The sequence below is a fragment of the Strix uralensis genome, chromosome 12 (assembly GCF_047716275.1).
Source record: "Strix uralensis isolate ZFMK-TIS-50842 chromosome 12, bStrUra1, whole genome shotgun sequence".
Taxonomy (NCBI): Eukaryota; Metazoa; Chordata; class Aves; order Strigiformes; family Strigidae; genus Strix; species Strix uralensis.
Window position 1 is genome coordinate 21,505,123 of NC_133983.1, and position 23,238 is coordinate 21,528,360.

At 42.0% G+C, this 23,238-nt stretch overlaps 2 protein-coding genes across 3 annotated transcripts in view; both read left to right on the forward strand.

Moving 5' to 3' along the window:
• USP10 (ubiquitin specific peptidase 10) overlaps nt 1-8,139 on the forward strand; it is a 54,686-nt gene extending 46,547 nt beyond the window's left edge. Inside the window, exons 12-14 of one of the 2 annotated variants that reach the window (XM_074881141.1) lie at nt 3,365-3,509; nt 4,680-4,745; nt 7,055-8,139. In XM_074881141.1, coding sequence (XP_074737242.1) covers nt 3,365-3,509; nt 4,680-4,745; nt 7,055-7,242 — 399 coding nt within the window. In that variant the 3' untranslated portion in view covers nt 7,243-8,139. The remainder of the gene's footprint in view (nt 1-3,364; nt 3,510-4,679; nt 4,746-7,054) is intronic. The other variant, XM_074881142.1, reaches the window with a different exon arrangement.
• Nucleotides 8,140-16,175: 8,036 nt separating this feature from the next.
• CRISPLD2 (cysteine rich secretory protein LCCL domain containing 2) overlaps nt 16,176-23,238 on the forward strand; it is a 31,067-nt gene continuing 24,004 nt past the window's right edge. The window contains exons 1-2 of the mRNA XM_074881758.1: nt 16,176-16,331; nt 20,347-20,672. Coding sequence (XP_074737859.1) covers nt 20,430-20,672 — 243 coding nt within the window. The 5' untranslated portion in view covers nt 16,176-16,331; nt 20,347-20,429. The remainder of the gene's footprint in view (nt 16,332-20,346; nt 20,673-23,238) is intronic.

Sequence of the window (23,238 nt, forward strand, 5' to 3'; positions counted from 1 at the left end):
TCACTGACAACCCAGTGTTCAATTACGGGGTTTGGAAGAAATGGGTGTTCAAATGAGGTGCTGGATGTTTGGTCTGGCTTATATTTTAGAGTCTCAATAGAAATACGAGCATTCACAGTGTCTTTTAGATCTTTTTTTCAACAGAAATTCACGTTGAAATAGCTGTTCTTGTATTAAAATTGTAGTGAAAACACTGGACACACTGACTGTAGAACAAGCGTAGGACTTTGCAGATAGTAATATTCAAAATGTATTGCAAAGAACTATTTCATCTCTATTTTACAGAAGGGGAATTCAGGACTACTGATCAAGCTAAAAATTGTATAATAATTAAAGATTATTACCGTCTTCAGGTTGTTTTAATCTGGATTGTATTCTTTACAAGTTGTGGGCATAAACAATAGATATGACAAAAATAATCTTCCAAATATATGTGAATGATTTCTCTTAAAGTTTTTTTTTTATGACTTTGAGCTGATTTTGACTTTTATATTTGTATTAATATAAACAGGATATCAGTCAGATTTTCATGCAGTGTTTAAAATAATTAGGCATTTTAAGTTAAAATAGGTGTTTAAAATGGAGTGGCATTTTCTTCCTGTTTCTGACTCAATTTCACTTTCTCCCTAGCATTTTGAAAAAAGTTGGTTTGGTTCCTTCTGGTCTTGCATATCAGTTTGTTAAATCTTGACTATTTCAACAGTTAATTTTTTTTTAAAAGGGCTTAATTTCTGTCCTCACGAAAGTGATTTTCTTTTCAGTCTCTTGTTCTTATTTGCAGACCTGCTCATGTTTTCTGACAAGAGTGGACTCTGAGTAACAAAACTAGCCTTACCTCATTTACTTTCCCAGGTTACCTTCCACATGCTCCTTAGGAGGAGTCTTCACATCCCCTGGAGTTCTCAAACTGCTCCTTGAGGATCTTACAAGTATTTTCTTGGGACTGTGACTCATGTTCACCAAACAAACATTTGTGGCACTTTTAGCCGGTAATGTTGCTGCCAGAAATCAGGGCCCCTTCACACAGGACAGCAGAACATGTGCTTATTCCTCAGCTGCTGCTCTTCAGCCTGGCACTGTAACACAGAACTGCTTTGATCTGTGGTTTAAGCAAACAGGGAGCCGTGCAGCTGAGATGCTGGCATAGGGACCACTACGCCAGGTCGGTTACTGAGGATGGGGAATGGCAGCTGCTTAAACCACTCTGATGATGTTCTTCAGCATCCTCTATTCCTGGTCTGGGCTGGGAGCTGTTAAGTTCTTTTTGCACAAAACTCTGAATTCAGAGACTTCAGATTTGAGATTTAGAAGGCTCAATAGAGGAAAATCTTGAGATAGTAGTAATGGGGTGAATCAAGTATATTTTTTTTTCCCTATATAAAGCCTTTCTGGATTTGCTCCCTAAAAGCAGAAGCTGTTCCGTGATAAGATACATGGGAGATCCACTCTCTCATGAGTTCATGGGAGAATTGTGTGAACCTTGTGTTGTCACCTTTACTTTCAGGGTTTGCCTTCTAACTTCTTATTCCGCATGTTACTTCCTGGAAATACTGGAGGCAGGCACCAGCAGGCACTTGTTGAATGGAAAAGAATAGGGTCCTGTTTGGCTTGCTGGTTTTAAGAAAAAAACAAACACAAAAAACCCCCCAAAACCACTAAAATCTCCTCTCAGTGCTCAGTGAAGCTGCTGCTGTTGCCAGGGCTATGATGGGTTTTGGATGCAGAAGGGGCATATTTTGAACCCTAAAGATGCAGGTGAAGTTTTACATAGTTTTAGAGACTGTTTCTGCTTCAAATGTAGAATTACTTCTTGTAAATTGGATCAGCTCACATCCATGAGGAAATCAAGTACCCTACAAAATCTGCTTGCTTCGGTCTCCTAAGAGGTTTTACTTTTCAAGCTTGGAAAGAGGTAATAGCTTTTCCCCATGAATTTCTATTCCACACTTAATAGGTTCCAGCAGAATGAGGCCCTGTATTGAAAAAAAATATGCTGATGATTTACAATAAAAGAGTTTTTTCTCAGTAAAAAAATTCAGAAAAACGTAAAGCAGTTATTTGGAGAAATGTTTTTACGTCATAATTTCTAGGAAGCCAAAACCTCTTTTTTTCTGCAATTCTGAGTTCAATTTCGGGTTTTCAGACAGTAACTTTGCAGATTGGTTATAATTATATAAAAATCAATATTTGGTAGGAAACAGGTTATAACACATGTTTTTCTCTTTGAATTTTCTTCAGAACCATTTAAAGAACTCACCATATGTTTTTAAAAAGAAAAATCTTTAATTACCAAACTCTTCCATAACAGCTTGTCATGATGACAAGCCTACATAACAGCTCACTTTGTTTTTTTGAGGAACAACTTCTACGACAAATATTTTCTAGTTCATGCAAGAAAACTTTTGAACAGTTGCAATACTGATCTCTTTAATGTATTAATCATTATTATCCTCCCTGTGAATAGGTTTGTATTTTAATGATACCATTGTGAGAAGGTGTTTTTCAACAGTTTTTTAGGATTCTTTTTGGTGAGAAGGGGGGGAATAAAGATAGTACCAGTTAAAACTGGAGATGTCTGATGTAGAAACTGGTATTTCAGTGGGGAATTATGAGGTATGCTCAGGACACTCTTTAAAACAACACAGCATTCCAGTTTTTTAGCAAAGTAGTTGCAATACTGCTTTTGCAGTTCAATCAGTATTTCTGGAGCATTCAATGAAATTTCTCAAGATAAATGTAGCTTTAGGTGTTTACACCAAAATCTTTTATTTTTGTAGTTTGCCTTTGTTTTATAGGGATTCTTTTTTGCTTATAATTAATTTACCAATTGAAAATTAAGAAGTGATTTGAATTAGTTCTTATTTTTCCTTCTATTCAGCTTTTTTGTAAAAACATGTCTGCTTTTAGAAATGAAAACTTTTGCCTCGGGTATTGAGGTGTGTGCTGTTGTGTTCTACTGTTCAGAGTTCTCTGAATTCAGCAACATGCGTTACAAGTTATTGACCTTTCTTTAGAGTCTAATAGCTTGCTAAGAATTGATTAATCACTAAACTGTCATGAGTAGTTTCTCCTGGGGGATCCTCGGCAAGCTGGTTTTAGTACTGCAGTACCTAAATATCTGCTCATTCTAACACGTTGCATTCTACTAGAAGGTATTGGTGTTCTCCTTTAAGACAACATTTTGATTGAAGATCCAATGTGCTTTAAGTCATAAATTGCAGTTTTTATATACTACTAATTTTTAAAATATGTATTATTTCTGATAGTGTATTTAAAATGAAATACTCCTCTTTTAGAGGAGTAATTCTGAGCAGTTAACAAAAAATCAGAGTTTTTCTTCATCTTTGTTCTATGTATGTTTTAGGTGGAGATCAGTCGAAGAGTGACACTAGAAGAACTCCCCCCTGTTCTTGTTTTACACCTCAAGCGGTTTGTATATGAGAAGACTGGTGGATGTCAGAAACTTATTAAGAATATTGAGTATCCTGTTGATCTGGAAATTAGTAAAGGTAAAGATTTTAGAACAGAATTTTCCCTTCTTTAGGGAAACGATAATGCTGTATTTCCCAGCGGTATCTGTATTTCAGTTTTCTTCTTGTGCACAGGACTTTTCCAGTGTCATCTGGAAACTTAGTAATTTGGATAAGTATCTTGTATGCGTATTTTTTTTTTTCTCCTTCATAAAAAGAATATATTTGGGTTTCTGGCTTCAGTCTGGCCGAACCTGACATTGCTTGTATGTGAGTTTGGGCATCCATTTTGCAAAGAACATTATGGCAATTGGCACATCCTAGACATGGGGCTGGCCAAGTAAGAACTTCCTGCACATTTAAGGAGTAAGGTTATAGACAGCTGAGGACAGATACTGGAAGTGATCCTATTGAATGAGGGGTATGTCCCTATACAAGGCTGTTGCCAAGTAATACTAGATTTTTTATCTCAAGACTTCATTCAAACAAGTAGCAAATCATTGTTATAAACAATGGCTGATGAAAGGAAAGTGCATTTTATAGAAAATGCAGCTTGAAGGCAGACAAGTAAGCTGTAGTTCAGAGGTTAAACAACAAAGTTGTTTCTTTTAACAAATACCTTAACAGATACCGATTTTACAAAGAGTGAAAACTTTCATATAATCCAGCATCTGAAGTTTGCCAAATTAAATGCATTTTGTTTTGATCTGACAAATTGACTGTTAACCAGCCAGTAGTTCAAATGGGAAAAAAAAAATAATGATTACTCATGTCTTAGGTGAAATACATACTTTGTCAGACAGTACACCTTTATTTTACTTAGTATTTTATTTTAAAGATTCTTAAGAATGGATATTTGTAGAACTAGTTCAATTTGCTTTGACTGACAAAGCTGGTTGTAGTATGACATGGGATCTGATACTGATTTTTGTCATTGACAGCGGGATGCAAGGAAGAGAAATAAGTAATCTGATCTTTTTCCTCTTTTTTTTTCTTGAGGTTTTTTTTTTTGTGGTAGTTTTAAACCTTCCGTAAATGTTAGTGTCAGCAAACCAAGTATGAGAACCATGACCATTCTCTAAAGGCTGCAGAAGACATTTTAATTAAATTATGGTAGTGTTAGTTTCTCTTAGAAATAATTGATCCCTTTGAAATTGAATTTCTAAATTTTCTAACTATTGCTTTTGTGACTTTTTTTCCCTCCTCCAGAGCTACTATCTCCTGGTGTGAAAAGTAAAATTTTTAAAGGCCAAAGAACCTACCGGCTCTTTGCAGGTATTTTATCTAGATGCCTCTAGTTCCTGTATTGCAAATACAAATTCTGCATATAGAATTCTAGAAACACTAGAGTTTCCTGGATTATGTAAAATATTTTTCTTTAAAATTACACTGAAGTAACCTGTGGGTTTCAAATTTTTGTATTTAGTGATTTCTTGCATATGTGTATGTATACATATATTGCTATATCTTTATATATTTGATCCAGCTTGAAGCTAGAGCAAAAACAGAGTTCTGTAACAGATCCATGCTGAAAAATACCAGCAGAAGCTGCAATACAGCTGTAATATAACTATTCCTAAAATACACCATATATTCTCAGAGTAATGTCTCAAATGTCTTTTGAAATGGCTGCTTGCTGGCTTTGCATCCCTTTGAACCCTCAAGATGAGTATTGCTGGCAGGGTATGAATGGCATATTGTAGGTGGAAAAGTTTGACTTGGAGGAGATGATGATTTGTGTGTGAGGAAATGATGTTTTTAAGAGTGTGTGTGATGTATACAAAACACTGAAACTGCTAGTTAAGATTGGAAGCTCATGTAAGAATTCAGAATCAGCATTTTAATATTGAACAAAACAGTGTCTGGGCAGTAATGAACTTCCTGAAGTTTTAAAACTCCTACGCAGTTTACGATTTGCACCTGCTTATTTATGTTGGTGTCAGGAGAACATCATAAACTGGAGGACCGGAGATCTTAACTTCTGCGTTACCAAATCTCTGCCAGTACTGGTGGCCTTATGTGACTTGGTGGTTTGGATCCAGTTTTGTGACCGCTGAGGTTACAGAAGGAAATAACATACCTGTCTCTTGTGGAACTTCAGGACTGTTTCTGGCAGTGTACATTTTTTTTAATTGATAGTGGTTTTCATGGGACAAGTTTAGGCAGTGTATTTAAGGTGGCTTGAGAAAAATGTAGTACAGCTGTAATTTTTTCTAACTCCTATGGAAAAGTACAATACTTCAGTCTTCTGTCAGTCTGGGACTTCTCATCCACAGAAACTGAGCTTGTTAGATGAACTTTGAATTACTAAAATAAGCTTTTGAAGAATTAAGTCTCATATATCCAGGATTTGCCTAACTATCTAACAGTAAACTTTAGAACATCAATAATTCAAGTTTAAGCACTGTAAAAAAATTCTTTCTGAAATTCCCCAGAATGTATAGATGGGGATATATATATACTTTTTCTGCCTTTATGCTTTGCTTAAGTTATTCTAAAATGTTTGTTTTCATAGAAGTGTGAAGAAAATCTGAGTCATCTTGAAGTGTGACTCTAGTCTGAAAGAGTGTACACAATTCCATAATTATATAGTTCTGCTCTTGTGTCAAATAAGGCAATTCCTTCTGTTTTTCATTTGTCCTTGTTAAATATATGGTTAGGACTCATATATTCCTAGAAGGAGTTAAATGCAATTTCTTACATACATCTCTAGCATTACGTACATGAAAGATCTCTTCTGTTTGGAGGCGGTTGTCACACCGAGCACTGAGAGCTCAGCGTTAAGCTTTGGGTTTGGTTTCTGCAAGGAGAGCTGAACACTTCCGACAACAGAGATGGTTGAGGGAAGAAGCCAGTTTGATTCTCTCTTGGAAGTAGCAGGATTAGAAGTGAATCAGAAGTTCACAATTTTAAGGTTTTTTTATTCACTAATAAATCTTATTCACTAATAAATGTGAAACTTGTGGATTGGTACTTCCATAGAACCTATTTTCAGAATAAAATGATAGTTAAGACAAAATGAAAACAATGGTCACAGGTTACAGGGGGAATATTTGTAATCAATACAGTCTGAAAAGTCTTGCCTGACTCTTTTTTTTTTTTTTTTATAGACTACATAGCTTTACTGGATTTTTTTTTTTTTGCTAATAGTTTCAGTAAAATACGGTTGTCATCAGCAGACGGAGCGAATGTAGGTTAGAGTATCTCGCTAAGCATGGCAGTACCTGTTGGAAGCTCTGAAGGACGTGCTGCACCGTTGCAGATGGCCTTTGTGAGGCAAATCCTTCCCAGAAAATCCTCTGTGAAGTAAAAAAGCAATTTTGATTATTAATTTACTTAAGCCTTCTTTTAGAATCGTGAGATTTTGTATGCTGGAGAAACATTACTAATTTTACATAGCAACAAACGTAAGCAAGCAAGCATTCAACGCTTAAAGGTTCTTGCTTAAGCCAGATCACATCATCTGGCTTAACCACGAGCATGCTATGAAGAAAGCAATATGTGACATTTTTTCTTTATTTACTTTTTCAGTGGATATAGATCTATGCATAGTGTATATGTGCATCACGAATTTCTCTTTGCAGTTGTCTATCATCATGGAAACAGCGCAACTGGTGGCCATTACACTACGGACGTCTTCCAAATTGGTCTAAACGGCTGGTTACGCATCGATGACCAGGCCGTCAAAGTGATCAATCAGTACCAGGTGGTGAAGCCGTCTGCAGAACGCACAGCCTACCTCCTGTACTACCGCCGAGTTGACCTGCTGTGAAACTTCTCCCTTTTACGCTGTGTGTGCAAGATACCTGCTTTGTAGAACGCCAACTATCACTAACTTTCTTCTCCTGTAAATGCTCTTTTGAGTGAATCTTTTTTTCTTTTTCCTTTTTTTTTTTTTCCCTTGCAACTATGGGATAGAGTGATAAAGGAAACTACCTTGGGTTTGTGCACAACATAGTTTGTGTTGACTTTTGACGTTGCAGAATGAAGTCACTTGGTTGAAAGACTGTCTCACGAATCACAAAAATACAAAAAAAAAATTAATCTGAGTTAATGCTGAATCCTAAGATAATAAAAGGGGATTTGCATTTGATTCCCACTTTCTAATTGCATAGTAGAAGAAAACCCTGCACCAGCAACAGAACTTGTAGATTTCTGTGAAAATGTTTTATCTTTACTTAAGTAAAAAAATAAAAAAATAAAAAAAATAAAAAGCGCTCTCTGCTTCCCCAATAGTTTTTGATAAGTGGTAAAATATGAGCCGATGTGTATGAGATGGAAATGGTCCTATGTGCTTCAAAAAATGTACAAACGTACAAAATGCAGAGTTGCTGGTTCCTAATAGGAAGACACATTTTAATAATTGTGCGATGAGAAACTGCTTAAGTACACATTGCAGATCAAATACTTGGAGTTAAGATGTTAGTCTATATAGATGGGTGATTGTAACTTTATTGCTATTAAGAAATCTCAAGCTGCATTTATGCTTCTGTGTACATGAAATTAAAAAAATGGGCAAAATAATTAAGATTGATATTTCTTTAAGTCTGCTTTGTTTAATTTTGCTGTCTGCTCTCTTATAATGTTGAGTTCCTAATTGTACACAGTTTAGTGATATCTAGAAGTATAAAGTTGTCGCCCATCAATAAAAGTCACAAAGTTGGTTTAAGGTGTGTGTGTGGGTTTTGTTTTCCCTCCAGTGTAAATTCTACCCTTGGAAACTCATAGAATTGCTATGTAGCACTTTGACAAGGTGTAGATGGACTTCCCCAGATGACGGGCAGATGATTTTTTTCTTTTACTATTTCTTGAAACTTCAGAAGTGTTCCCATTTGGCGTTGAAATGGAACTGAACTTTGAGGGGAGAGGGAAAGGGCCTGCACCTGGGACGCGGTGGTCGTGGGGCTGAGCACCCATCAGCCAGAAAGGGGAGTCGGATCCCTCCCTTGTCTTATGTGAAATCCCTGCACGGTTGTTCTTTGAGGTGGATGTTGTTTAGTTTGCCTTTGACTGAAACATTCCTTTCTTTAGCAGGTTGACATTTTCATTGAAAACTTTGGTAAAATATTCCCTTGATCAGCTTCTTGTTGCCTTCCCTGCTGCTGCAGATGATAAAAAACCCCTATTAGTTTAATCCCTAATTTGATGATAGTGGTGCTATGTGCTTATTGCATCATTGGAGAAGTGTTATAAAAACAGGGCTAATTTTAGCACAGATTGTCAATAAAAGGTTAAACTGCACGTACTGTGACCAAATACTGGTCAATGTTTAAAGGTGACATTTAGGGAGGGGAAAAAAAAGTTTTTCTCTGCAAAGCTGTGGAAATACAGTTAGCCTCATTAATTTTACAGGTACCGTGTTCCAATAAATTCCTTTAGAATTTCTTTAAACTGCTGATTTCATTTTACTGTGAACATCTGTCCAGGTGCAGGTGTTTGGTGGGAAACGGTGTTAGCTTTTTCAAGAGAAGGAAGTAGCCCTGTAAATGCCTCGGGTTTCTGCACGCGCCCACTGGCACGGGCTTCCCTCTTGTGTGTTCTGCCCAAGTCAGTCAGCAGTTAGTCACGTCACGGAAGATGGGAAGGTCATTCGTGGCTGCTTCCCGGGGGGAGGCAGAGGTGGAGGTGATAAGTCATGACTGCGGTTTGCTTGATTTCATTGCGCGGGGTGCTCGTGCTGGATGCGCGGCTCCTCTAACGGAAACAAAATCCCTGCGACTTGCCCGGGTGTTGGATGAGCAGTAAGACCTGTTGCAGAAAGTCCTCCTGGTTTGCCCTCTTGACTTTTCTACCCTCTCATCAGATTGTGGAGAATTTGGCCCTCTCCTGCCTCTGAATTGCTCCTGGTGATGCTGTTCCTGTGTCAGGAGTGAGTGCACCGCTGGGGTGAGGCTGTTTGGGGTGGTCCTGTATTTCCTGCTCAATCTTGGGTGATCTTCAGCTGGATGATCTTCTGTTTCCTTCTTGAATTACAAGGCAGTGTTAACTGTATCATGCCACGATCTTGATGCTGAGAAGATGTTAGAGTGTTTTGTCAGTTGTTTGGATATCCAAATGTATAGTTACTTTTCCAGTGAGCAGCAAATTTTATTAGTATTTTCTGATCTGAAAATTGTGACTGAGACACTGTTCTTGATTTTGGTGACTTTCCACCAACTCCAAAACAATTTTCTATCCAAAACTTGTTTTGATTTTGGCCAGTTGCAGGGAAAACTCCTGGCTGCTCACTGGGCAGGGTGCCCTGAAGCTGGGGCTACCAAGACAACGTGCCAGGGGGCTGCCGAAGGGCCGGGGCTTCCAGCATTTCCCAATGCAGGGCCGCCCATGCTGGGAATTACCCCAGAGCTAGTGCTGGTGAGACACTGGTTTTGCTTTGAATTTGAAATCTGGAGGGTGCGGGGGTTGTTCCAAATAGGAAAGCGGATTTTGAAATTACTATTCTGTACTGGTTATTATTCATGTCCTGTTTCTGCATCCTGCTTGAAGTAATTTTCTGTATTGCAGAAATCGGGTTTTTTTGGGTTTTTTTCCCCTCTTGTGGCTGTGTTGACTGTTTACCTGTACTTCCAGTGAATTGTGAAAAGGTGTGTTGCTGGTAGTGTAGTCTTACCATAAAATTGCAGGTGATCAGTAATCAATATGTTACTTGATATTGGGTCCTTGCCATGAACTTTGGTTTTGACTGGACAAGATGTTTGGCTGATGAGTTTTGGCCCACGTTACTCAAAAATTATAGGTTTGAGTTTGCAGGTAGGACATTATATTTAGTAGAAACAAAGTGGACCCCTTGTTGGTCTACTCTTGCACTAATGGCGAGGGATTTCCTAAGCTCTTGCTCTTTACAGGTGTCTTAACCAGTTGTGGATGGGTTTGTAATACAGGTGTATTAAAAATACAGGTATAATACAATCATTTTATTTTGGGGGATGGTTGCTGTTTGCAAGCAGCCCTGCAAGGATTTCCTGGGGCTTAGGAATGTGCATTGAAATGAAGTTTAACTTTTTGCTATCTGAAATCTTGCATTTTATTATCTTTTTGGAAAGGAAACACTGTGTTAGTCTGTCTTCCTATGAATAACAAAACGAGTCGTCTTGGTTATGGGTGACATGTCACCTTCAGAAATGACAGTGTTCGACCTGGAGCAGAACCCTCCTGTGGTGGGCAGTTTTGAGTGGAGTCCAGCACAGCAGAAACAGCTTAAGAAGGGTAAAGTGAGGAGGAGAGGAAGAAATGAAGAGTAGGATGAGAAAGAACGAACTGGTGTACAATTAATGAGATTTTAGTATTCTTTCATTTAGCTGTGCTTGCGCTTCTGCTGAGGTTTGCTTAGAGTTGCTGAATATGTGATGGATTAATATTACAGTATTTAAATTACAGTTTAATCACCTGATACAGCTTTACCTAATCTAGGCTTGGTCCTAAGAACATCCTATTTGACATCTTTTGCTATAGGTGTGTTTGGTGTTGAGCAGTGCTGTGTTCCTTCGCAGCCAGGGGAGCTCCAAGGGCTTTTCCTATGTCTTGAGCATTATCCCCTCAGGTGAAAGAATAGAAAATTAGTTTATACCACAATTCAAGTTCTGGTGTACAACCTAGACCTTTCCTGTTCATAAAAGACCTATACAGACATCTTACAGAAGTTGTCAGGATCAGAGAAGATGAGAGGAGTTCCTGCTGCAAAAACGCAATTCAGTCTGTGTATTGAGTTCTACATTTCGCTTAACATGAACAGGTTACAAGTGTTATTAGTTATTTTAAAGACATGGCAATGAGTAATTGCCTGTTTAAAAAGCAAGTATTGAAATCCTCTCTTAGTTTGAAATGGAAGTTGTTCAGATGGTATTCATTTTTTGATTTTTCACTAAGGATATTACAAATGCACTTGTTGCCAAAATCTGTCTTCTGCAGTGTATTACTCAAAGGAGAGAAGAGTAAAAAGTATGTGGCAACAGTCTGATGTGAGCACATAACCACAATTTTTATTTTCTATATTAAACTCCTCCCATTGTTGCAAAACAAAGATTTTGCAGCCTTTTGATTATTTGCTTTGTCTGTGAGTGATTATGTAAAAGAAAAAAAAAAACAGCACCCAAGACAATCCTCCCCCTCCAATACACCATAAATCTGGTGGTTGGTTGCTGGTGTTTTAAATCAGGTTTTAAGAAATGTTTTTTTAAAAAACGCACATTAAGACGTAAAGTTTTCAAAACTAGAAAATTTGGATGTGCAAGACCAAAAGGCTGTTAGAAAAATCTTACACCGTAAGCCAGGTCTGCATGGGGGATGATTTGATGGGGTGGGGGAGAAAGATTATCAAAAGCACAAGGTATTTGGGGTGGGGTGGGGGTTGTGTGGTTTTTTTAGTTAAGAAAGTGTACTGTTTTCCACAAAATCCCCCCGAGATGATGTCACTCCCGAGGCGGGCTGGGCCGGGGACGCGCTGCAGCAGAGGGCAGTGGCAGCACACCCGAGTTTTGTGGTGTTACAGCTCTAAAGCTCCCGGGCTGTCGGCAAGGGCTTTATCTCCATAAATGTACTCTAAATCTCTCTGGGTTTGAATAGGAATGAAGAGTGCACCTTTGACATGCAGTGGGTGTTACCAAGATGTTCAGAGTTTCGTGCAACTGTGGGTTTTATTCCAGGCTATTTCTGTTGACCCAAAGGATTTTGAAAATCTGTATTAGCAAATAACCAGATGTAACAGCTGCAGAGCTTGTGATTGCAATTCACCTTCTCTGTTCGGGAGTGAAATCTTCAAAAATGAGTGTTGGCTTAATATTTCTTAACTGTTTCAGTCTGCACATCTGTACTGCTTGCTTTAGTATTAAAAAAGTGTGTTTCTACATTTCTCGCTGCAGATGTAACCAGGAAATGTGGTGAGCTGCAATAACAAGGTGAGGGGTTTTGTAGTTTTTGGTTCACGTTTCACTTAGTGCCATCAGTGGTGTCCCCAGCATTTTCTGAAACTACTCCTGCTTGTGTGCTTATTTCCTTGTTGTACCTCAATTTTCACCTGGGCACTCACGAAACAGCGCAGGCTTTGGGAAGTTTTGTGGGGAGTTGTTTTCTTGCGTATCATCAGCAGATTAAACGTTTGGGGAAATGTTCTTTGTTACGAGAAGGAGGAAGAGAAGCTGCAAATGAACCTGGGTGGTCACAGTCCAGGCTGCCCCAAGGAGAGAAGCAAGAAAGAATAAACAGGGGTTCACAGTGCCCAAACATTAGTTGTGTTGAGGAGTAAATCTGTAAATGTCTGCCTTTCACTCCAGTGATTCAGGATCCCCATGCTGTTAATTCATCTGCTGGAGCAGCCGCTGTGCAATGCCAAGGCAGCAACGTGCCCTGCGGTCAAGAGACTCGTGGCATCTTCGTCTTGTCCCTGCAGGAGGGCACGACAGACACAGTAGCAGCTTCTTGGCCACCTCTACCCCGTGGCATCATCCTCCAGTAGAGACAAAGCCCAGACAGGAGGGGAAATGTAAGTAGACAGCAAAGCAGAGGATGGTGCCCCCAAACTCGAGCCGTGCCGCTGCCTGCCCGGTGCCCGTCTGGAGTCGCTCATGGGCTGCTGGTCGTCTCCATCACTCTCTCGTCATAAGTGATTACAGCCAAGTTTCCGTGTGTTTCCTATTGCCACCCAGTTTGCTTCATCCCTATTATCCCCTTTGTACACCCTCTGTTCTGGAGCAGGAATCAAAACCAGGTAGTACCAGGAGTTGGCACTATGGCTTTGAGTCTCTCGCCCTGTTCTTCGCTCTGCCCCTGCTCAGATTTGGTGCTGTTACTACTGAGCTACTATTTGAATAGGAAATAAAGGGGAATTCAGTTGAAGTTGAAAATCAAGACATGCTGTCTGCCTGTTCAATTAGGAGGGCATAGTGAAATCTGTGTTTCTTCCTATTCACTGGCTATTACATTAAAAGCCTTCTCTCCTAATATATACTTATATATGCAGCCTGCTTTATGTGGCTTTTACCACATATGAAATGGAGACGTTATAATCAAGGCGGTAATAACGCTGAATGATTAAAAGTAACTTCTGATTGTTTTGGCTTTGGTCAAATGTATGACCTGAAACTGCTGACTCGAAACAAAATGAGGTAGATAAAAAGTCTCCTTCCAGACTGTGCTCATCCCTAAGCACACCGTACTGGTGTATATTAAAAGAAAATAAATCAAATCTTTGTAAAGCAGCAGGGCTGATGGAGAAGTCAGACAGCCCAAACCATCCTACAGGGATTAATTTCCCATAGGAACATTTGTGGAGATTACAGAATACTGAATTTCTCTGAGATCTGGAAATCATCTGTATGTCGGTTCATGAGATTTAAAATGAGTTAATTCAACTTTCTGGTAATTGGAATGAACAACACCTTCTGAGGGCCATGAGTCAGGGCTGTGGAGCTGCGTGGTTTTGGGGTGGCAGCCTGTGTGGGGGCACGATGGTTCACCACTGTTGGCCCTCGTTATTCAGGGAAATTAGGAAGCTGGGGCCTGCAGCATCTTTCAGCTGATGAAATAAGCCTTTTGTAAATACAGCAAATTCATTGATCCAGAGTGAATCAGAGGAGCAAGAAAAAAAAAGAGGATACAGTGATTTTAAAGTAAAGCCGTGCAGAACCTCCTGTCAGCCCAGCTCTGTGTGGTCTCTGAATTGCTCATGTTGGTGGCAGCACAGGAGCCTTTTTGGGCACGAGCTGCCCAAATTGCACTGAATCACTCTTAGCAGGGTAGAAGTGCCAGGTCCAAATGATGGCCCATATGTTGTCGGTTCACATACACAGTTTGTTTTGAAGTAAATAGAAACTCTTTGTAAATACAGCTGGGAGAAACGTGGCCAGGGGGGAAGAGCAGCCAGAAAGGGTGTCGTGGCTGTACCAGACTGCAGGACTGGGGCTGACTGGCGAGGACTGTCTCCCCCGTGATCAGCTACAACTCAGTTTAAAAGACCCAGACCAGAAATGGTGCTGAAGATACATCCCAAACGATGAGAATCTGCTACTTCTCGAAAAACTCTTAGGAAAATGGCGTAAGAGATTAAATCAGTAGATAATGTCTTGGAGCTGACTTCAGAGGGGTTGTTTTCTTTGCTCAGTGGAGTTGCTCTCTTCACTGCCAATATTTGCTGCTTTGCTCACGTGCTGTTGAACAAGTTTGATAAATGTCATTCTGCTTTTTGAGCACTGCTGGGGTTTAAACAAGCTGCTCAGCTGCAGAATATCTTGTAAGCTCCCTTCTTGTAAACAGTAAATAAAAGTGGATGGTGTTTTGCTCAACAAAATAAATATTGACTGTTTATGGAAGGACTATTTTCCCAATAACTTTGGAGAGAGGACTAGACAGTGGATTTTGAAAACTCATACTGCTTTGCTTGGATGTGCCAAATCCAGCAGATGGGTGCTCCCCCGCCTCCGTGCTGGGCCATCGCTGGTGCCCCCTCCATGGGGGGACACCCCGGGCTGGGGCTGGGTCACTCCAGGTGTGTGCCACCAGATGTGCTGACCCCACAGCGCTGCCGGCTGGGGACCCCACGGGACTGCCATGGGGGGTGATGCCTGGACCTGCTCACTCCGGGCGCTCAGCACCGCAGCATCCTGCTGCGGGCTGGTGGCTGCTGCAGCAGAAGTGCTGTAGTACGCTTATGTTACTCATGATACTGGTTTATTTTTTCCTGTTTGTTTACTTAAAAAAAAAAAAAAAAAAGGAACTTTCAGCTTGTCTTTTGCTCAATCGTTTCCTTTCACAGTGAATAAAACCGTGTTTCAACAGTGGACTCCGGCACGGAGCTTGATGCAAAAGCTGGGCTTTTTGGGCATCAGTTGTGCAGCGGCAGAGGTGAGCCTTGCCGAGATGTCTCACTAACTTTTTATTTTCTTTATTCTCTGAAACTCCTGCTGTGGCGCCAGAGCAGCAGGGCTGAACCGTGCATGTAGTTGGGGAATGTCAGCACTGGGAGAGCTTTGGGAACAAATGGCAGAGAGTGATAAATCTCCTGTTTCCCAGCAAACGCCCAGCTCTGGAAAAAAGGGGGATTCTATGGGGTTTGCCAGGGGCTGGACCACAGCTGGAACCCAGCTCAGCAACCACTGCCAGAGCTGGGGACCCCGCTTTGCCGTGGGGTCCAGCGGAGCTGTCTCAGCCCTGGAGCAGCGGGACGCGCTGTGGGGTTTTCCTGGGGGGAGCGGGAAATGTCTGACCTGGCAGCTCAGAGGAAACAGCTGGCTTTAGCCTCTTCCAGAAAAACCCCTTTCTTGAATTCTCCCTCCCTCATCTCCAGAGCCCCTCACTGAGGTGTCGCGGTCCCCCCTTGGCAGCAGGGAGGATGCTCCTGTGGCCCTGGGACCCCGCCGGGCTGCGAGCTCTGCCTGAGAGCTGACTGCAGGGGAAAGCAAAGCAAAACCTTTTATATGATCATCTGCTTGCACTCCTCCTCCTCTCCCCCTCCCTGGGTGTTGCGTTACAGCCTTTGGGAGGATGGTCCTAATTTTCTGAGTCCCAATGACTATCTTCAAACTGCTGAGCTCCCAAGCGACACCCCTCTCCTCCTTGCTCCTGCCTCCTTTTCGTGTTGGTCCCCCCCCCCCCTCCCTTCTTTTTGTTATAACTACAGGCCCCTTGCCAAACAGGATGATCCAGGGTTGTCCTTTTTGCCTGGAGAGCATAAATACCACTGGGGAGCTCTGTGAGACTGCAGTTGGTACGAGCTGCTGAGCTGAGACCTTGCATTCCTCGCACCTCCTAAGGCTTATTTCATCCTTTTTCCCCTCCTCCTAGTTTAAATATTTCAGATATATAATTTATTTTCCACAAGCAGGCTTGGAGGAGCTACAACTTCCAAGTCCCCAGGAAATACTCGACGAGGTAAGTGTAAGCTTTGGTCCCTGCTTCTGAACTGTGGTTTGAGGGGTGGGGGTGTGTGCAAGAAATGTCTCTATTAAGAAGGCACAATTTTAGTAACTTCTCCAAAAAGTTGCCTGAATGGTATAGAATAGCACAATGCTGTCTGAGTTTCCCTTAGGTATGCTTTGCAGAGGTTAATGCAAGATTAATAAACATTAATCTTGAATGAATGGGAGGAGTTTGCAAGTACAAGGGTGGATTTCCACACAAATAGAAAATATCCAAGGGATGCTGTAGCAGTCCCCAATAGCTGACAACCCATGGGCACACCTAGTCTGCTCCAGGAAGCCTGTGTTTATGCAACTCTGCTCTAAAGTTCTGCCTAAAAGGAATTTCAGTGTTGCCACATGTTGTGTCTGTTACCAGTGGGTTTTCCATGTGGTTTTGCGTAGAAACTCACCCACTTCAGTTCTGTGGGAGTGGATTGTGATGGAAGATCCAGATGTTTTGGCCCACGAAGAGGCTGAATGCATAGTGTGTTCTGTGCAGACAACATTATGTCCTGTGTCAAGGAACTTGTCATCCCACTTTTCTTTTGAAGCCAACACGATTCTTCAAAGCTTGAAGCGTGTGTATCTCGGTTAAACAGATGACCTGGTGTTTAATGCATTAAGTGTGTTGTAGCTTTATCACTGGATTTCTTTGTACAGGTTAAAAGCTGTTTCTGCTTTGCTGTTTCAGATGCTTTGCTGGTATCCCCTGCTAAGTCTTGCATTTTCCTGCCTTGTCAGCTTGTTCCATGTATAACTCTGCAGGTCCTGGGATGTTTTAGCTGCAAATGTCATCCATAATCAAGGAGTAGACACCCACTTGTATATTTTACCTGGGAGGCAGTTAAAGATCAATAGCCATAAGGAATAAGGTGAAGTGAGGACATAATGAAGTACAGAAGTCTGCCTGCATGTGGCTTTAGCAGGCAGTGCTGCATGCCAGGCTTCAAATGCTACCAGCTCTTCTGCTTTCTGTGAAATGCAGACACCATCCATTAGCTGGGGAAATAGCTTTCTAAAAATAATCTTTTCCAAAGTCCAGTGCTGCTTTTTAACTTCCTCAGACCCCAGAAGAAGGCCTCCCCTTTGTCCCCAGTTTGGACAGGCTTTACAGCATATTAAGAGGTTGGTTTCTGCTGACTCACTTGTTTCTGATTGCTCCCAGATGTTTACCTGGCACCAGTATCAAGGGCCTGATGTGTTTAAAGGGAGGCTGTTCTAATGCTCCTCTTGAACCCTTGAAAACAACAGCAGAGACTTCCTCAGCTGACTGTCAGCTGATAATTTTCTCCAAATAAATCCCAACTCAAAGGCAACATTTCAATCTTCCCTGGTGAGGAGTTCCTGATGCAGCCTGGAGGCATTGCCCCAGCTCTGCAGGGCACTTGGGCTGAGCTTTAACACATGTCTGAGTGTTTTGTTGCACCTGGGCACGAGGACATTAATGGATGGACATCTGAAATCAATGAGTGCTTGCTGAAATGTGAGCATCTTTCTGCTGCTCTCAATTAATCTGGTCAGGGAGCTCTTTGCTCCCTGTCCCCCTCTGATCACTTCATCCTTCCTTTGGATGCTCAGCACTCCCCACCTCGAGCCAAAGCAGAGGAAGGGACCTTCACACACCAAGTGAAAAAGAAGACAGTGCCAAAGTGACTTAATTTTAGAGAGGTGCTAGTATCCCCTCGCTCACAAATGGGATACAGGGAAGAACATCCTGAGGAATAATGCACCATCTGTTGCAAGGTTTTGGCTGGATCACGAAGCCAGACGTGTTGGCTTCATTGCGTAGCCGTGAGTGGGGCAGCTCCTCTGGCCTTTCAGATGTTACAGCTGATTTTTTCAAGCTGCCCTTTCTGTAAGTTCAGTGTTTGCCTTAAATGGGTGGTGGATACGGTCTCCTATTTTGCAAAGGGCACCCGGCCAAATGAAGGGGTACAACTGCAGCGTATATTAGCTGTGTGTTCCTGCCTGCTCTACCTACAGGGCAGGCTGCAGTTAAAATTGCCTGTGCTAAATGGTCACATTGTAAACGGCTGTGGCAGAGCATCTATTTTTAAACTCTTAGGGAAGTGCCTCAAAGTAGGAATTGTTCCCTGAATTTAGGTCAGACAGTCTACAAAAGCAACAGCTCGTTTTGCATCCCCTACCACTCTTTAGCTGGGTTAGAAAGTTGGGCTTCTACTTCGGGGGGGAGTGGGTGGGTGGGGGGCAAATGCCAACAAACAGGGCTGAGAAGAGGATGAGGTTAAAACAATATTTGTCCAGACGCCACCGAACGTCCTGTCTTTCAGGTGAGCCTGAAGCTGGGGACAAGGCGTGTGTGTTCGACTTGCTCTGCAGAGCAGGAAATAATGAGAAGCTGTTACCTAAACTGAGCAAATTACATTTCTGCATTGTTCTACTGAGGCAAAGGCTTATTGCTCTGCCTGGAGAGAGGCTGGGGGCAGATGGTTTTCATATGCCTTAATATAGTACGAGAAAGAAGCCTCAAATAGGGACTTTGTCTCTTTTGAGTAGAGAGCAAAGAAGTTTTCAGGGGTTCTCAATGGCCTCAGAGATTTTTATTGGGGGGTCTCCACTTGTGCAAAGCACCTTGTGATTGCTGGCTGTCCTCTGCAGATGCTGTTGTGCTGAGTCTGGGGAACAGGGTTTTGGGACTTTGTGCTCAAGTGTAGCTTTTCCAGCTGGGAGCTTCCTGCCTTGGATGGTTTCCAACTTGTCCAGTCTTGGTGTGCCCAAATCCCATGTCACTGGTCTGAATCTTTTCGGATAGTTCCTGCTAATCTGGGGTTTGTTTCCTGACGCTGCGTAAGAACGCTTTCAAGCGTGTCTTTTAACAGTGCTGTCAAAACCAGATCCTTGCCTGGTGCTGAAGACAGATGAGGAAGCTTTCTTTCAAAGTTTAGCTCTAAGGAGAGAGGATGCTGTGTTTGCACCGTCTGTACGATGTTTATTGCCCCGATGGATTATTCTGCTCTAGTGGCTCTTAGACCCCACCTGAAGAGCGCTAGGTGCTGCAGAGCCATGCAGCAGCACATATTTCCTTCCCTGAATAGCTCATGATCTAAATAAAATCAGCCAAGACATGCAAGGCTCATTAGATGGAGAAGTCAGGGCAGGGGGGAGAGGAAGGGAGGAAGAGTTTGGCAATCCATGGAGCAGGGGAGGGGACGGGGATTAAATGAAGCCATTCAAACCCAGCAATGACCAAATCAAGATCATCTCTCCAAGCCCTCAGTGCTGATGGCTACTGAGCGTGCATGGGAACACCTAATCTTCTGGCTGGGGGAGGCCGGGTGCTCCGGCTCCTCTCCTAATCTGTCATAATTCATATTGCTGGCCGCGCTCCCGCCCGCCGTAAAGCGATGCGTCAGCGAGAACACCCCGGTGCGTCATTCACCAGCGGGGATTTTGGTTGTTCGACGTTACGCTGACATTTCCAATAAACAGCTGCTTTCACAGAGTCTGGCAGCTGCTCTGCTGGAGTCTATTGGCAGAGCGGGGGCCTCCAAAATAGCTCTTGCTGATATCTGACCTCTGTGATCCAGCTTGCTGGGAATTTTACTTTCCCTTTTATTCCTATCTGTTCTCCACTTTACCAGATGCTCCTTGGGTGAATAGCTTCAAATGTCTCCCCTTCCTGCATGTGAAGGGATGGAGCTGGGATTATTCAGAGCTGCCGGGCATTGCTGGATGACACTTGCACCCTGGCATCTTTGGAGGAGAAGGCATCCACTGCTGTGCCTGGGTAATGCTCACTCCTGACACAATGTCGGTGGAGTTCCCTGGTGTAGTAAACTGAGTTCCCATCACTTATGGTGGTGTTCAGGTCTTCCTGTCATTGGGGTGAACGATAATTGTTTAGACTGTAGGCACCGCTCTTTTCCAAGCAAAAAATCTGGGTTGTGTGGCTTCATTGTTGGGGGACATACGTGCTGAGAGCTTCTCTGGCACTAATCCGACTGCCTTTTCTCCCCAAAATCCAGACCCGCGCTGAGCCACAGGAGACCCTGCAAGAAAACCTACAGTCATCTTCATCTCCGCTTCTGCTGGCTGTGGAGGAGGCGGCATGAATCCTGCCCTGCCTTGGATCCTTCCTCTTGGATGTGTACTGCTCCTGACAAAGGCAGCTGAATGCTTTATCTTGCCCAACTCGAGTCACTTGGAGAGCATTCTGAGTAAATATCAGGACGGGGAAGCTCACTCCAGATCCAAGAGAGCAATTTTATTCTCAGACAGACAGGAGATACTGATGCTCCACAATAAACTGAGAGGTCAGGTGTACCCAGTGGCCTCTAATATGGAATACATGGTGAGTCTAGCTCCTGATACCTAACTTTATTATTACTTTTTTTTTTGTTCAAATTTTATTTTAATTTTCCTTACGGTGTAAGAGTTGTAGCAAATTTCCTCTAAAGTAATTTTTTCTCAAGAGGTTTCCTGGAACAGTTTCATTCCAGAGTGAATGATGCTTTAGATCATTGGACTGTTTTGGTTGGAAAGGGCCACTAATGGGTCATTGAGTCCATCCGCTGCATAGTTTCAGGACTGGTTCCATTATTCATAAACTAGCGTCTGGCCCAGCCCTGGACACATCTCCAGTGATGGTAATTCCACAGTCTGCCTCAGCAGGTTCTTCCATTACCTTAATGTCATAAAAGCATCAAATTTTCCCTAGTGTTTAACCCACGTTCTCCCTGTGAAAGCTTTCAGACCGCTGTGACTGGTGTTTTGGGACACCACAGTCTGCTCCAAGAAACTTCTAATGGTCTTTGAGTTGCCATCAGCTACCACCTAGTGCTGGAGGTAGCATCTGCCCTTTTGTCATACACTGATTGCTAGAGATTAACAATGCGAGCCTAGCATCCCTGATGCTGCTGGGAATCTGCTCAGGACCTTAGAGAAACAGGGCTTGAGGAATGTGGCTCCATCTGCAAAGAATTTCAATCACTGGAAATAGCTGGAAAAACTTTGGGAGTTCATGCGTGGATGGGTCAATGTTACTGGCTTTTTGTAGTTCAAGAAACCAAAATAAAAGTTTGGTCAATGTATTCTCCCACTTCAGAGGGAGAATTTAAAAGTATGAGTTTGAAAAATGCCTTTACCATCAACAATTCAGATGAATAGTTTTTTTTCACCTGATGCCAGAGACCCTACTTCGAGCTATTTTTGATGTGCCATCAAAATATTGCGGGGCCAGAAAATGGTGTAGGCAAATAATTTTTTGTGTGTGTGCCTTTTCCCAATGTGCAAATATAGTTATGACTGAAACTAGTCTGACTTCAACTGTGTGCTCCTGCTGACAGATTAAACGATTAATGATTTGTTAAGATCATGTTTAAAAGGGTAGAAGAAAAGTACGCTAAATGTAGTATAAAATTGTTTGCCAGCTGTGCTGAAATCAGTGCTGCAAATGGAAAACCTGCCTTTTGTGACTGTAGGGAAAAGAAAAGAGAGGGCAGAAGACCATAAGGAAGGACAAGTGTCCATCACTTGGTTGCCACGAGCATTCACAGTGCTGGTCTTTCATCCCACTTTTGTCAGAAATGGCATGCCTTTCTAAGAACCGGTGCTTTGTGTATCTCTCAGTGGGCTCTCACTCCATCCTTCAGGCAAGGTACTGCCAGAGAAGAGGTGACTTGATTAATTTCCAGAAAAGTAAACACAAAGCCTGAGAAAGCCAAATGTGTTTTGGCTGGCTTGAGGATCTGAGAGGGCTGCCGTTGAGGACTGTCCACTGGCCAACTGCTGTTTACACTTGCAGCGTGGTTATGCTTTTATATTTGCTTTGCTCAGTGTGCTTTTCTAGTGGTTTTTATGGGCGATTGAAGGTAAATGAAAGGGCCTTATATGCTGTGAAGAAAGAAGCTGAGTATAAGATGGTGCTACTTGGAAAGGCTATAATCAGTCTTTCATGTATTCGTGTTTACCCAGTATTACTTGGAAATGCTGTGTATATTCTGAACGTGAATTTCACTTTAATCCTTTGTTCTGCATAGGACATTTCTCATTTGGACTCGTGTAAGAGGATGGTCTGTCTTTAGTACTGTAGATAAACTTTTCTCTTTTCCTTTGGTGCCGGTGTGGAGAGTCACAGGCAACATGTGGTGCTAATCTGTGGATAAGTAGGTAGAAGTTGTTCTTGCCCATCAATCTCCAAACACTGCCTTGTGAAAGTCCTTTCTCCCAGCTCCGTATCTGACATATTTAAGTGATCTAATGTATTCCAGGAAAGGAAGATATTTATCTACTACAGGATGAACATCAGTTGGTGGAGGCTGTTAATAGGAAAGCAATAACACAGTAAGTCCCATGACTTATCTGGAGATCAAAAGAATTAGGAACATATGGGATAAAGGTAAAGTGAAGAAATTAAGAAACAAAGAGTTTTGCTGCTGGGTTTGTATAATTGAAAGTTAACACAGGTATTCAGTGTTAATGGAAGCTGAGTGAGCAGTGTACATCTTCCTGACAAAGTTGGTCAAATACAGAATTACCTTAACCCCTCTAACAGCTTTATGGCCGACATTTTCACTGTGTGTTGGGACTTCATATCAGCAGTCATGGCAGTGGATGGGTGCCCAGACCAAAACAAACTCTTTGTTAATGAATCCAGAGTAAAAATGACATATTAGTTCCTAAGACATCTTGACCTGTTAAGATGGCTTAGTCAGATGGCTTTCAGCAGAGATGAAAGGCAGAAATCTTTCTTCTTGTGGAGGCCTCAAAGACAGCTGGATAAAACTAAGTCGTTCTCAGTACAGATTGCTGGAAGGTAAATAGTTAGTTTTCATGTATAAGGTATGCATCCTTCCTCTAAACTGCAAGGTGGTGACTTTCCTTGTCAGGATGGGATGGTATTTCTGTGTGGGTTAGCA